At 46.8% G+C, this 14,395-nt stretch overlaps 1 protein-coding gene across 1 annotated transcript in view; it reads right to left on the bottom strand.

Annotated features, from left to right (window-relative positions):
- LOC139264533 (band 4.1-like protein 4B) overlaps positions 1–14,395 on the bottom strand; it is a 457,521-nt gene that overhangs the window by 280,752 nt on the left and 162,374 nt on the right. Inside the window, exons 3-4 of the mRNA XM_070881140.1 lie at positions 3,595–3,637; positions 3,303–3,381 (exon numbers count right to left, since the gene is read on the bottom strand). Of these exons, the coding sequence (XP_070737241.1) occupies positions 3,303–3,381; positions 3,595–3,637 (122 nt within the window). The remainder of the gene's footprint in view (positions 1–3,302; positions 3,382–3,594; positions 3,638–14,395) is intronic.

The following is a 14,395-nucleotide window of genomic DNA, read 5'->3' on the forward strand; positions in this document are numbered from 1 at the left end:
CTCAGAAAAATCTTGCCTACACTTATAAATCAGGCGTAGGGAACGAGAGATGGGGGGGGGGGGGGGGGTGGGAGTGGGGTTTACAAACATTAAACACTTCACTTTTACAAATAAAGAGCTATCATCAATAATAAATGATAAATAAATCAATAAATCAACCAATAAAATTTAAAAAAAATTAAAAATTTAAAAAAATTAAAAAATCAATCAATAAATAAAAAAATACGTTTCTACTCACCGACTGCAGCACCGGGAGCCCTCCAACAGCATGCTGGGACGGACCCACACCCCCCCCCCCCCCGCGTCTCTCTCTCTCTCTCTCTCTCTGTCAATGTCTCTGTGTTTCTGACAGCGAGGGGGAGGAAGGGGAGGGAGGAGGGAGAGGAGGAGGAGGAGGGGGAGAGAGGGAAAGGAGGGAGGGGGAGGGAAAGGAGGGAGGGAGGGCGAGGGAGAGGAGGCGGGAGGGAGAGGTAGGAAAAGGAGAGGGGGGAGGGAGAGAGGGGGGAGGGAGAGAGGGGGGAGGGAGAGAGGGGGGAGGGAGAGAGGGGGGAGGGAGAGAGGGGGAGGGAGAGAGGGGGGAGGGAGAGGGGGGAGGGAGAGAGGGGGGAGGGAGAGAGGGGGGAGGGAGAGAGGGGGGAGGGAGAGAGGGGGGTAGGGGAGGGAGAGAGAGAGAGAGGGGGATGGAGAGAGAGAGAGAGAGAGAGAGAGAGAGAGAGAGAGAGAGAGAGAGAGAGAGAGAGAGGGGGAAGGGAGAGAGAGAGGGGGGGAAGGGAGAGAGAGGGAGGGGGGGAAGGGAGAGAGAGAGGGGGGAGGGAGAGAGAGAGGGGGAGGGAGAGAGGGGGAGGGAGAGAGAGAGGGGGGAGGGGAGAGAGAGGGAGGAGGGAGAGAGAGAGGGAGGAGGGAGAGAGAGGGGGAGGGAGAGAGAGAGGGGGGAGGGAGAGAGAGAGGGGGGAGGGAGAGAGAGAGGGGGGAGGGAGAGAGAGAGGGGGGAGGGAGAGAGAGAGGGGGGAGGGAGAGAGAGAGGGGGGAGGGAGAGAGAGAGGGGGGAGGGAGAGAGAGAGGGGGGAGGGAGAGAGAGAGGGGGGAGGGAGAGAGAGAGGGGGAGGGAGAGAGAGAGGGGGAGGGAGAGAGAGAGGGGGGAGGGAGAGAGAGAGGGGGAGGGAGAGAGAGAGGGGGGAGGGAGAGAGAGAGGGGGGAGGGAGAGAGAGAGGGGGGAGGGAGAGAGAGAGGGGGGAGGGGAGCAAGGGAGGGGGGAGAGGAGAGGGAGTGAGGGAGGGGGGGAGAGGAGGGGGAGTGAGGGAGGGGGGAGAGAAGGGGGAGAAGAGAGGGGGAAAGGAGGGGTAGGAGGGTGAGGGAGAGGGGGAGGGAGAGGGAGAGGGGGAGGAGGGGGCGGGCGGAGGGTGGAGAGGAGGGGGAGGGAGGGGGAGAGGAGGGGGAGGGAGGGGGGAGAGGAGGGGAGGGGGGGGCTTGAGGGGGGTTAAGGCGAGGGGGTGAAGAGAAGGGGAAGAGGAGAAGGGGAGAGGGAGGCTGAACGGGCCGCGCCGAGGCTTCGTGTGAGTCGGGCGGGCCCCGCCGGGGACGCAGAAGCCAGGCTGGGCTGCCGAAGACTTCGGGCGGGGCCCACTCCCAGCAAGATGCCGGGCGGGCCCCGCCGACGTGGGGGGAGCAGGAGCTAAATAGGGGGGTGAGTGGGGAGAGGGAGCTAAACGGGAGGGAGGGAAGGAGGCCCAAGTCAGATCTTCGCCCTGGCAGCCCATTCGGCCAGGGCTAGGGCTGGTGTGCTTCGGGCCCCTCCCAAACAGTCTCGGGGGCCTGGAGCTACTGCACATGGGCGCACACTCTAGCGCGCATGTGCAGAGATGCCGGCACTGTTTTCAGCGCCGGGACCTGGCTCCGCCCTCCACGCATTCTGCTGCGCTGCGCCAAGGGCCTGGATCGACCGGACAGAGGGGAGAATACCAAGGTAAATAATAGGCGCCCTTTCTGTTCTAAAAAGTCGTCGCACCACACGGAGATGCGCCATTCTAACCCTGGGGGCAAACTTGGGCCCATTGAAACATAGAAAATATGTGCAAGAGTTTAGGCTATTCGGCCATTCAAGCCTGCACCACCATTCAATATGATCATGATCATGCAACTTCAGTACCCCATTCCTGCTTTCTCTCCATACCCCTTGATCCCTTTAGCTGTGAGGGCCACATCTAACTCCCTTTTGAATATATCTAACAACTTTCTGTGGTAGAGAATTCCACAGGTTCACAATTCTCTGAGTGAAGAAGTTTCTCCTCATCTCGGTCCTAAATGGCTTAAACCTTACCCTTCGACTGTAACGCCTGGTTCTGGACTTCTCCAACATCGGGAACATTCTTCCTGAATCTAACCTATCCAGTCCCGTCAGAATTTTATATGTTTCTATGAGATTCCCTCTCATTCTTCTAAATTCCAGTGAATATAAGCCTAGTCGATCCAGTCTTTCTTCATATATCAGTCCTGCCATCCCGGGAACAAGTCTGCCTTCGCTGCACTCCCTCAATAGCAAGAATGCCCTTCCTCAGATTAGGAGACCAAAACTGTACACAATATTCAAGGTGTCGCCTCACCAAGGCCCTGTACAACTGGAGTAAGACCTCCCTGCTCCTATACTCAAATCCTCTCGCTACGAAGGCCAGCATGCCATTTGCCTTCTTCACCGCCTGCTGTACCTGCATGCCAACTTTCAATGACTGATGTACCATGACACCCAGGTCTCGTTGCACCTCCCCTTTTCCTAATCTGTCACCATTAAGATAATATTCTGCCTTCCTGTTTTTGCAACCAAAATGGATAACCTCACATTTATCTACATTATATTGCATCGTCTTGGTTAATCCTTGCCACTGGACCAAGACCTAGCTCTGTCTAGCCCGTGTGGTGGCTGGTGTGTAATGGCCACCACATGTTAAAAAAATCCACGCACAGGCATCTTCCACCCTTCAACATGTAGTTTGGGACCTGGAATATTAGATCCTTCATTGAAACGCCTGTGAACTCATCCCTTTTTGGTGTGGAAGCAAGTCATTCTCGATATGAGGGATCGCCTATGATGAAGAAGTGCCATAACCTACAGGGCTACAGGCCAAGAGTTGGAAAGTGGGATTAGGCTGGATAGCCTAATGGCCAGCCAGACATGATGGGCCGAAATGGTCTCCTTCCGTGCTGTAAATCTCTATGATTCTATGATCCCCAGAAAAAATAAATTTAGAAAGATGGTAACATTTGCAGCTATTCGCGGTAATTAACATCTCTACATCACATATTCCTACCTTGTAAACTCTTCACGAAGATTGTTTGGTTCAGAGGAATAGAATTTTATTCTAAAGTGTAAGCAGTAAGGAGGTCCAACTGGAAAAAGTAGATTCATATGTTAATTATTTCCCATATTTGGCAATGATTTCAAGTCAGGTTTACCAAATACTGTCTTGCAAAATATCTAAATGATTTATCATGTAAAGATAATACAGAATGTTTATATTCTTAAAAAAAGGATCAAGATCAATACAAAAACCAAACACAGTTTTTGAAGCTCACTGCTACAAGTTAACCATATGTACTTACTTTTCACTTGTTTCTTGATGGGTTTTGTATAGTCTAACCAGTGCTGTTTAAATAAAAAGACATGTTACGGTGAATACCACAAACATAAGTCAAGACATATGCAGTTCTTTTTAAAAGGTTTTAATTCTAACCCCAAAGATTTTCTCTTAAATTGAATTAGGATCAAAAATTAAAATTCCTTCTTTAAGATTAAAGTTAATGACCAACTCTGACAAGGGCAACTGACTATCTCGATGTACTGGAGGACTGAAAATAGAAACTCAGACACATTGAGCAGGTTTCCTATAGGGAGGTGAGCCATATTATGAGAGTACTGACCAGAAGATGAGGATGTTTTCTGAAATAACGCTTCAGCCAAGTATCTAACATTTTGAAAGCAGGGATATACTTTTTAAGCAAAGATATTTATTTAAAATTCAGATGAAATGAGTTTTGTTAGAAGGGACAGCAAACCAAACTCAACTCATTGTGAACTGTCTTTACAATAGCCTGCCAAACCTCTAAACAACACACTACAGTCTGGAATGTCTTTTACACAGATTGATTAGCAACTTCAATCTCAATAAATAGATTTGGAAAATCTTACACTAATGATTCATATGCTTGTTCCAAGGGGAAAAAATCTTTTGAGAGCCGCCTATGTTAACTTTCAGCCAGGCAGGATTTAGAAGCTTATATTGAGTGCCCCAACCAAAGAATCCTCTGTGTTGGTGTTGATAGATCAATCGGCTTATAGTGTACATATCCAGTGTTTTCAATGCTGCAATATTGGTAGAGTATTAATATTAATACTTCAAAAATGGTATTCCAAGAAACGTTGTTTCAGAGCTCACTGCGCTAATACCTACAACCCTTCCCAACTTAATCAGTCACTCCATGCTTAGTTCCAAATAATAGTCCTGCACCTTTGATTTTTAGTGGTATCTGTTATAGATGTGATAGGAGGAAGAACTATTCAATTGGGTACTATAGCTATAATGATACAAGCAGTTATTACAACCAGTATATGGTGACTAACTTTGTTGCACTATAGTAGAATTTATAATTACTACACAAGCTGTAATCACAATGGCCCAGCATTTGCAGTAAGTAATAACCCCCTTTGAAACTGACCGTAACTTCAGGGTTTGGCGCGGAAATCCTGAAGTTGCAGTGAGTCATTCACTGCTCTGACACTGGCTGCGCTGTGCCCCACCCCACAACCCTCAGTGTAATCAGAGAAATCAGCGAAACTGATGAAATCTTGTTTTTTCTGCGGTAATATTGCTGTTAAATACCCCATTAAAAGTTAGACTCTTTTGGATTAATTGTAACTGGGGTTTTAACAGTGTATTAACTGCTAAACAAAGAAGGCCCTGAAAAACTAGTTTTCATTTTGTGGAGTGTTAAATTTACCCATTTTAATAAAAAATTACTGTTAAGTTTAAAAAAATATTGTTTTACATTTTTTTTTTAAAGTTTGTTCATCTTTCTCTCATGTTTACCTTTTTCCCCATGAGAGCCCCAATCTTTGTTTTGCTTTCTAACATTTTTAAAAATTAGAATAAAAGCAGCTTATTCACTTCCTGCTTCCCGTTCTGTGAGAATTCTGCATTGTAATTGGCCACTTAGGCAGCGTGTTGACGTCACAGCAGCTCGCGTTCTGGATTCCCCATTAACTTACACTGATCTCAACTGAACGTCAGAACGTCAGAGATCGCGAGAGCTTTGTGGAAAGCTTACTTTGGGGCCAGCGGCAAATGCTTTGCTTCGCCGCTGACCGCAATTTGCAGGCCAATGTATAAGCCAATATGAATAGTTCATCTTTAAATGTGCCTTGTTAAAAGACCCCAAAAAATCACAAAGCAGTCTCACGAACAAAACATCCTCAAACTAGGCAACCACAGTGTGGCAAACGCTTCTTGTGGAACTGTGAATCATCCTCCTGTCAGGAAGCTAGCTTAAGGTGACCGTATTTTCTAAACCAAATCCCCCAGGACAGAAAATGTAGGTTGTGCAGCACGGTAAGGGAAAAATTTTAAGCAGTTGATATTTTAACAGTTACACATATAAAAACATAAGAAATAGGAGAAATAGGATGAGGAGTAGGCCATACGGCCCCTCGAGTCTGCTCTGCCATTTAATATGATCATGGCTGATCTGATCATGGACTCGGATCCACTTCCCTGCCCGCTCCCCATAATCTCTTAATCCCTTATTGTTTAAGAAACTGTCTATCTCTGTCTTAAATTTATTCAATGTCCCAGCTTCCACAGCTCTCTGAGGCAGCGAATTCCACAGATTTACAACCCTCAGAGAAGAAATTCCTCCTCATCTCAGTTTTAAATGGGCGGCCCTTTATTCTAAGATTATGCCCCCTAGTTCTAGTCACCCCTATCAGTGGAAACATCCTCTCTGCATCGACCTTGTCAAGCCCCCTCATAATCTTATACGTTTTGATAAGATCACCTCTCATTCTTCTGTATAAGATTATGAGGAGGCTCGACAAGGTGGATGCAGAGAGGATGTTTCCACTGATAGGGGAGACTAGAACGAGGGGGCATAATCTTAGAATGTCAACACTCTCATCTCCGAAATCAACCCAGTGAACATTCTCTGAACTGCTTCCAAAGCAAGTACATCCTTTCTTAAATATGGGAACCAAAACTGTATGCAGTATTCCAGGTGTAGCCTCACCAATACCCTGTATAACTGTAGCAAGACTTCCCTGCTTTTATACTCCATCCCCTTTGCAATAAAGGCCAAGATTCCATTGGCCTTCCTGATCACTTGCTGTACCTGCATACTATCCTTTTGTGTTTCATGCACCAGGCCCCCCAGGTCTCACTGTACTGCAGCACTTTGCAATTTTTCTCCATTTAAATAATAACTTGCTCTTCGATTTTTTTCTGTCAAAGTGCATAACCTCACACTTTCTAACATTATACTCCATCTGCCAAATTTTTGCCCACTCACTTAGCCTGTCTATGTCCTTTTGCTGGTTTTTTGTGTCCTCCTCACACATTGCTTTTCCTCCCACCTTTGTATCGTCAGCAAACTTGGCTACGTTACAATCTATATAAACAACTTGGATGAAGGGGCTGAGTGTAAATACTTGGGGTCGCAGCACTGATCCCTGCGGCACCCCACTAGTTACTGATTGCCAACCCGAGAATGAACCATTTATCCTGACTCTCTCTTTTCTGTTAGTTAGCCAATCCTCTATTCATGTTAATATATTACCCCCAACCCCGTGAACTTTTATCTTGTGCAGTAACCTTTAATGTGGCACCATGTCAAATGCTTTCTGGAGGTCCAAATACACCACATCCACTGGTTCCCCCTTATCCACCCTGTTCGTTACATCTTCAAAGAATTCCAGCAAATTTGTCAAACATGACTTCCCCATCATAAATCCATGCTGACTCTGCCTGACCAAATTATGCTTTTCCAAATGCTACTGCTTCTTTAATAATGAACTCCAACATTTTCCCAACCGCAGATGTTAAGCTAACTGGTCTATAGTTTCCTGCTTTTTGTCTGCCTCCTTTTTTAAATAGTGGCATTACATTTGCAGTTTTCCAATCTGCTGAGACCTCCCCAGAATCCAGGGAATTTTGGTAATTACAACCAATGCATCCACTATCCCTGCCGCCAATTCTCTTGACCCTAGGATGCAAGCCATCAGGTCCAAGGGATATATACACTACAAATGCAAAACAAATGTGCACAGAATTACCATGGCTGTGACATCACACTATTTAAATACATTCAGACACCATTTATAAATAATACAACAACACTGCTCAGTCCATTAACTTGAAACTGTGATTCTGTCTAATAGTATGATATGCAAATATTCCAATGACTACAGCTTTAGTCTATTTCTAGTCCAGTAATCAAGAATCACGGCGTGGCCCTGGACAATGTGGACCACTTTCCATACGTCGGGAGCCTATTATCAGCAAGAGCAGACATCGATGGCGAGGTTCAAAACCGACTCCAGTGCGCCAGCGCAGCCTTCGGCCACCTGAGGAAAGGAATGTTCGACGATCAGGCCCTCAAAGTCTGTCACCAAAGCTCATGGTCTACAGGGCTGTAGTGATACCCGTCCTCCTGCATGGCTCAGAGACGTGGACCATATACAGCAGACACCTCAAATCGCTGGAGAAATACCACCAACGATGTCTCCACAGGATCCTGCAAATCCCCTGGGAGGACAGGCGCACCAACGTTAGCGTCCTCGATCAGGCCAACATCCTCAGCATCAAAGCATTGACCACACTTGACCAGCTCCGTTGGGTGGGCCACATTTTTCGCATGCCTGACACAAGACTCACAAAGCAAGCGCTCAACTCGGAACTCCTACACAGCTAGTGAGCCCCAGGTGGGCAGAGGAAATGTTTCAAGGACACCCTCAAAGCCTCCTTGATAAAATGCAACATCCCCACCGATACCTGGAAGTCCCTGGCCAAAGACTGACCTAAGTGGAGGAAGAGCATCCGGGAGGGCGCTGAGCACCTCGAGTCTCGTTGCCGAGAGCATGCAGAAAACAAGCACAGGCAGCGGAAGGAGCATGCGGTAAACCAGGCTCCCCATCCACCCTTACCCTCAACGACTGTGGCTCTCGTATTGGACTGTACAGCCACCTAAGGACTCATTCTAAGAGCGGAAGCAAGTCTTTCTCGATTCCGAGGGACTGCCTATGGTCATGATGATGATTTGGGGACAAGTTTCGTGAATCAGGCACTCTTCTGGGATATTGTTTGTCCAGGGACACAGTACCTCATCCGGGAGCTGTCCCCAGAAAACAGGGACGTATGGTCACCCTAGCCTAGCTGCAGATACCTACACCTATCAACAGATCACTCAAAGTCATCTTCGTTTTTCCTTAATGGTTTTCTTTAATTCATTCTATTATCTGCCTTCTTTCCACAATAATTTCCCTCCTCTCCTTGACCCTTTCCCACCTCCCTAGCCTTATTTAAAACTTTCAAATTGGCTCCTGAATATTCAGCTCAGTCCCCTGTAGCCAAGATGCCCAGATTCAGACTTGGAGTTCACTTCCCAGACTCCAGTTCTCATTCTTTCATGCCCCCTCTGATCTGAATTATCTCCCAGACTGAATTCTGTTGATGTTACAGGAAGCAGAGTTAACCCAGTCTGTGTAGCAGGACAGATGGTGTCTGACATTCACTGTATGGTTTTCAGTAATGTTATACCTCTCATTGATCGAATGGAGGGGTTTTCCATGGATGGGAGAAGGTGAAGGGGCTGGGAAAGAGAGGAGAGAGAGTTATAAATTAAGTTATCGCGTGGAAGCACTAGAGCAGAAAGATACGGTTGAGTTTAGTAACTCAGAATGTCAATACCGCATCCAATCCACTCGGCGAGCTTTATTTTTCAAAGATGTTGCACCATTGTGTACCATATGTGGATTGTAAGTAACATTGTAAATTGGATTATTAACCAGGTAATATGAGAACAGATTGGCTGGGTCCCTCAGAAGTAGTCCCTGGACTCTCTTTGTTCAAGCACAAACTCAATAGCTTAGGGGGATTGCGATCACTCAGAAGCCTTATAGATACACAACTCACAAGCTTTACAGATAAATGAGTTATGCAGGTATGACTCAAGTATTGCAAGCTCCATACAAGACTTACCACAAATTATCAATACTTCAAGTGTTATAAAATGATTTATTGCTCAATTTTATTTCAGTGACTTATAGCAAACGTAGAAAGTGCTTTGATGTCTTTACGTAAAGTAGTTTTCACCTCGCGAAGATTTTGAATGCCAACTTCAAAACATTGTTAGTGGGATTTAAGTTACAAATTATTGGTATGCATGGATCTGTCTGAAATACATTAATATATTTTCACAGAGCGAGTTTCAATCACAAACTAAAGACTCATCAGCATTCCAAATACCTGTATTGACATAGAAACAAAGAAAATAGGTGGAGTAGGCCATTCGGCCCTTCGAGCCTGCACCACCATTCAATAAGATCATGGCTGATCATTCACCTCAATACCACCTTCCTGCTTTCTCTCCATACCTCTTGATCCCTTCAGCCGTAAGAGCCACATCTAACTCCCTCCTTGAGTATATCCAATGAACTGGCATCAACAACTCTCTGCGGTAGGGAATTCCACAGGTTAACAACTCTCTGAGTGAAGAAGTTTCTCCTCATCTCGGTCCTAAATGGCTGTGTCCCCTGGTTCTGGACTTCCCCAACATCGGGAACATTCTTCCTGCATCTAACCAGTCCAGTCCCGTCAGAATTTTATATGTTTCTATGAGATCCCCTCTCATCCTTCGAAACTCCAGTGAATACAGGCCCAGTTGATCCAGTCTCTCCTCATATGTCAGTCCTGCCATCCCGGGAATCAGTCTGGTGAACCTTCACTGCACTCCCTCAAATAGCAAGAATGTCCTTCCTCAGATTAGGAGACCAAAACTGAACACAATATTCCAGGTGAGGCCTCACCAAGGCCCTGTACAACTGCAGCAAGACCTCCCTGCTCCTATACTCAAATCCTCTTGCTATGAAGGCCAACATACCATTTGCCTTCTTCACCGCCTGCTGTACCTGCATGCCAACTTTCAATGACTGATGTACCATGACACCCAGGTCTCGCTGCACCTCCCCTTTTCCAAATCTGCCGCCATTCAGATAATATTCTGCCTTCGTGTTTTTGCCACCGAAGTGGATAACCTCACATTTATCCACATTATACTGCATCTGTCATGCGTTTGCCCACTCACCTAACCTGTCCAAGTCACCTTGCAGCCTCTTAGCATCCTCCTCACAACTCACACCACCACCCAGCTTAGTGTCATCTGCAAACTTGGAGATATTACACTCAATTCCTTCGTCTAAATCATTAATGTATATCGTAAATAGCTGGGGTCCCAGCACTGAGCCCTGCGGCACCCCACTAGTCACTGCCTGCCATTCTGAAAAGGACCCGTTTATCCCAACTCTCTGCTTCCTGTCTGCCAACCAGTTCTCTATCCACGTCAATATATTACCCCCAATACCATGTGCTTTAATTTTGCACATCAATCTCTTAAGTGGGACCTTGTCAAAAGCCTTTTGAAAGTCCAAATACAACACATCCACATTTTATTGAAGTTATCATGCAGCTTTATAACTAGTTTCTGGTTCTCTTCCCATTTTAATTGCATCCCAAACAGCCCATTTTTAAATATTTATACATGTGGGGAAATGAGACAGGAAAATAGAAATGTAAACTAGCACAGTGAAGTCATTACAAGATAGTCATTGGAGCACCAACATAGTTCTGGGAACTGGATGGAATACAAGATAGATTTCACTGCCTCCAACCTTGAATTATTCAAAAGGCTTTTTCAATCTCCCCCATCCTCAACCATGACAAAACCCAGCATGTGAGTGCAAAAGACATGGCTGAAGTGTTTGCAGGGCTTTTCAGCCAATGGTGCCAAGTGCATGATCCTAGTTGGCCTCCTCCCAAGGTCTCCATCATAGATACCAGTATCCAGTTAATTTGGTTCACTCCACAACATTAAGAAGGGGCTAAGTCACAGCACCAGTCCCTGTGGAATACCACTTCCCACCTTCCTCAGTCAGAGTAATTATCTCTAACCATTTTGTCTGGATGGGTGCAGCTACAACAATCAATACCATACAGGAATAAATTGATTGGCACCCCTGCCACTGAAGTCAATAACCACTACATCTTCTTAGGTGGTCCGTCGTATTGAGGATGACTTGCCTCCACGGCAAAAAGGGATGAGTTCACAGGATGAGTTAAATGAAGGACCTAATATTTCACATCCAGAACTGCATGTTGAAGGGTAGAAGATGCCTGCGCGTGGATTTTAACGTGGGGTGGCCATTGCACACCAGCTTGACAGAGTACGGTCTTGGTCCAGTGGCAAGAATTAACTAGGACGACTAGAGACCAGCTCTGCTGCACGGATCTAGTGTGCACACATATCGCAGTGTGGGCTGGCCCCTGCTGCCCCTGGGCCCTCACCTCTTCTGGGCCCTGAACTCGCGCCTCTCCTGGGCCCCGATCACATCGCTCTGCAATCTCTCGCCATTCCTTCACCTCGACCTCGCCGTTCCTGTTGTACCTGCCCATGCTCCAATCAGCAACCTGGATTATGGTGACATCCAATCCAGTCGCCCTCTTTACTGTCATTGCCCTCCTGCACCAGCTCGCACTGCTCCCTGGAGAGGTACCCTCCTTTTAAGGCCCCAACCTGCCGCAGATGTTCCCTCGCAGATCGGGCCGCACCGGATGCCGGGGGGGGGGGTTGAGGGATATGCAGAGAAGGTGGGTAGGTGGGGTTGGGGAATATGGGGAGAAGGTGGGTAGGTGGGGTTGAATGCTATAGGGAGAAGGTGGGTAGATGGGGTTGAATGATATAGGGAGAAGGTGGGTAGGTGAGGTTGGGAGATATGGGGAGAAGGTGGGTAGGTGGGGTTGAATGATATAGGGAGAAGATGGGTAGGTGGGGTTGAATGATATAGGGAGAAGGTGGGTAGATGGAGTTGCGTGATATAGGGAGAAGGTGGGTAGGTGGGGTTGGGGGATATGGGGAGAAGGTGGGGAGGTGGGGTTGAATGATATAGGGAGAATGTGGGTAGGTGGGATTGAATGATATAGGGAGAAGGTGGGTAGATGGGGTTGAATGATATAAGGAGAAGGTGGGTAGGTGGGGTTGGGGGATATGGGGAGAAGGTGGGTAGGTGGGGTTGAATGATATAGGGAGAAGGTGGGTAAATGGGATTGAATGATATAGAGAGAAGGTGGGTAGGTGGGATTGAATGATATAGGGAGAAGGTGGGTAGATGGGGTTGAATGATATAGGGAGAAGGTGGGTAGATGGAGTCGAATGATATAAGGAGAAGGTGGGTAGGTGGGATTGAATGATATAGGGAGAAGGTGGGTAGATGGGGTTGAATGATATAAGGAGAAGGTGGGTAGGTGGGGTTGGGGGATATGGGGAGAAGGTGGGTAGGTGGGGTTGAATGATATAGGGAGAAGGTGGGTAGGTGGGGTTGGGGGATATGGGAAGAAGGTGGGTAGGTGGGATTGAATGATATGGGCAGAAAGTGGGGTTGAGGGATATAGGGAGAATGTGGGCAGGTAAGTTTGGGGGCTTGGTCGATAGATTTTTGTTGGGTAAGGGTATCAAGGATTATGGAGCGAAGGCGGGTAAATGGAGTTGAGGTACAGATCAGCCATGATCTAATTTTTTGGCAGAACAGGCTCTCATTATCATCATCATAGGCGGTCCCTCAAAATCGAGGAAGACTTGCTTCCACTCTAAAATTGAGTTCTCAGGTGACTGTACAGTCCAATACGAGAATTACAGTCTCTGTCACAGGTGGGACAGTCAGTGGTTGAAGGAAGTCTGGTTTGCCACACGCTCCCTGCGCCTGTCTTCCGCATGCTCTCGGCAACGAGACTCGAGGTGCTCAGTACCTCCCCGGATGCACCCCCTTCACCCAGGGCAGTCCTGGGCCAGGGACTCCCAGGTGCCGGCGGGGATGCCGCATCCCACCAGGGAGGCCCCAAGGATGTCCCTGAAGCGCCTCCTCCGCCCACCCGGGGCTCGCTCGCCGTGCAGGAGTTCCGAGCAGAGTACCCTAACCACTCCATCATAATGCTTCACCGAGTGACAAACATAAGCTTAGGTGTGGCTGTCAAGTATTTAAAATATTTACCATAAAGACTTTTATTCCATGCATCTTCTAGAACAGTGCATTGATACCATTGCTATGGTAACAGCTCAGGTAACCACTACTTACTGCAGCTGCAGTATAGCACTTCAGTCAAGCTTATTCCAACAGCGCCTCCCAACCATCACATCTACCACCCTGAAGAACAAGACCAGCATGATCATGGGAAGTCCACCATACAAGTTCTCATCCCATTCACAACACCCTGACTTGGACAAATATCACCATTCCTTTTTTGTCACTGGGTCAATATCCTGGATTTCCCTACCTTACCCCATTGTGGGAGCACCATCAGCATACGAACAGCATTTCAAGGAAACCCATTTCAGGACAACTAATATGATCAATAAATGCAGCTGAGTAATGCAAGTCAGGAATTCCTGCTGGTAAACAAATGGTAAAGAATTGCTGAAATGAAGATGGTGGAATTTGAGTTTACTCTGATCTTTACACAATGAAGCCTTTGAAAAGGCTTAAGGGTTTACTCTCTAAATACAGTTGCAACTATGCTCATTAAGTGTATTGGGTCCAAAGTCAGCATCATACATGGTCCAATATGCTTTCCTATTATTACTGCAGATCAACAGGCAGCTTCCTATTAATGATCCCAGAGCTTATTTAAGGATAATACATTTTCATTGAGGTGCATAAGCCTGCATTAACATGGTATCACACACTCTCAACCTATAGGGGTAGCAGCAGACTCAAGACAGATAACGATGTCAAAGCCAAAAAAGGACAAAGTTCTCCACATCAATGGGAGTCATCATAATACTTCACCGAGTGACAAACATAAGCTTAGGTGTAGCTGTCAAGCATTTAAAATATTTATCATTTTTATTCCATGCATGTTCTAGAGCAGTGCATTGATACCATTGCTGTGGTAACAGCTCAGCTAACTAGTTAGGTAAAGCCCTTGGGCCTACACTGACCAATGCCAAAATACCTCTCCAGTTGGGTATAGAAACATGCCAACAGGTCACCCTTCGAACGACCAGTGTTTGGAGTCCCTGTTTGCTGTTAATTTAAATCAGTGGACAGTGAGAATGCCTTGCACCAGTTCCGCCACTAATTTGAAGTGAT

This window comes from Pristiophorus japonicus, chromosome 5 (genome assembly GCF_044704955.1).
Source record: "Pristiophorus japonicus isolate sPriJap1 chromosome 5, sPriJap1.hap1, whole genome shotgun sequence".
Classification (NCBI taxonomy): Eukaryota; Metazoa; Chordata; class Chondrichthyes; family Pristiophoridae; genus Pristiophorus; species Pristiophorus japonicus.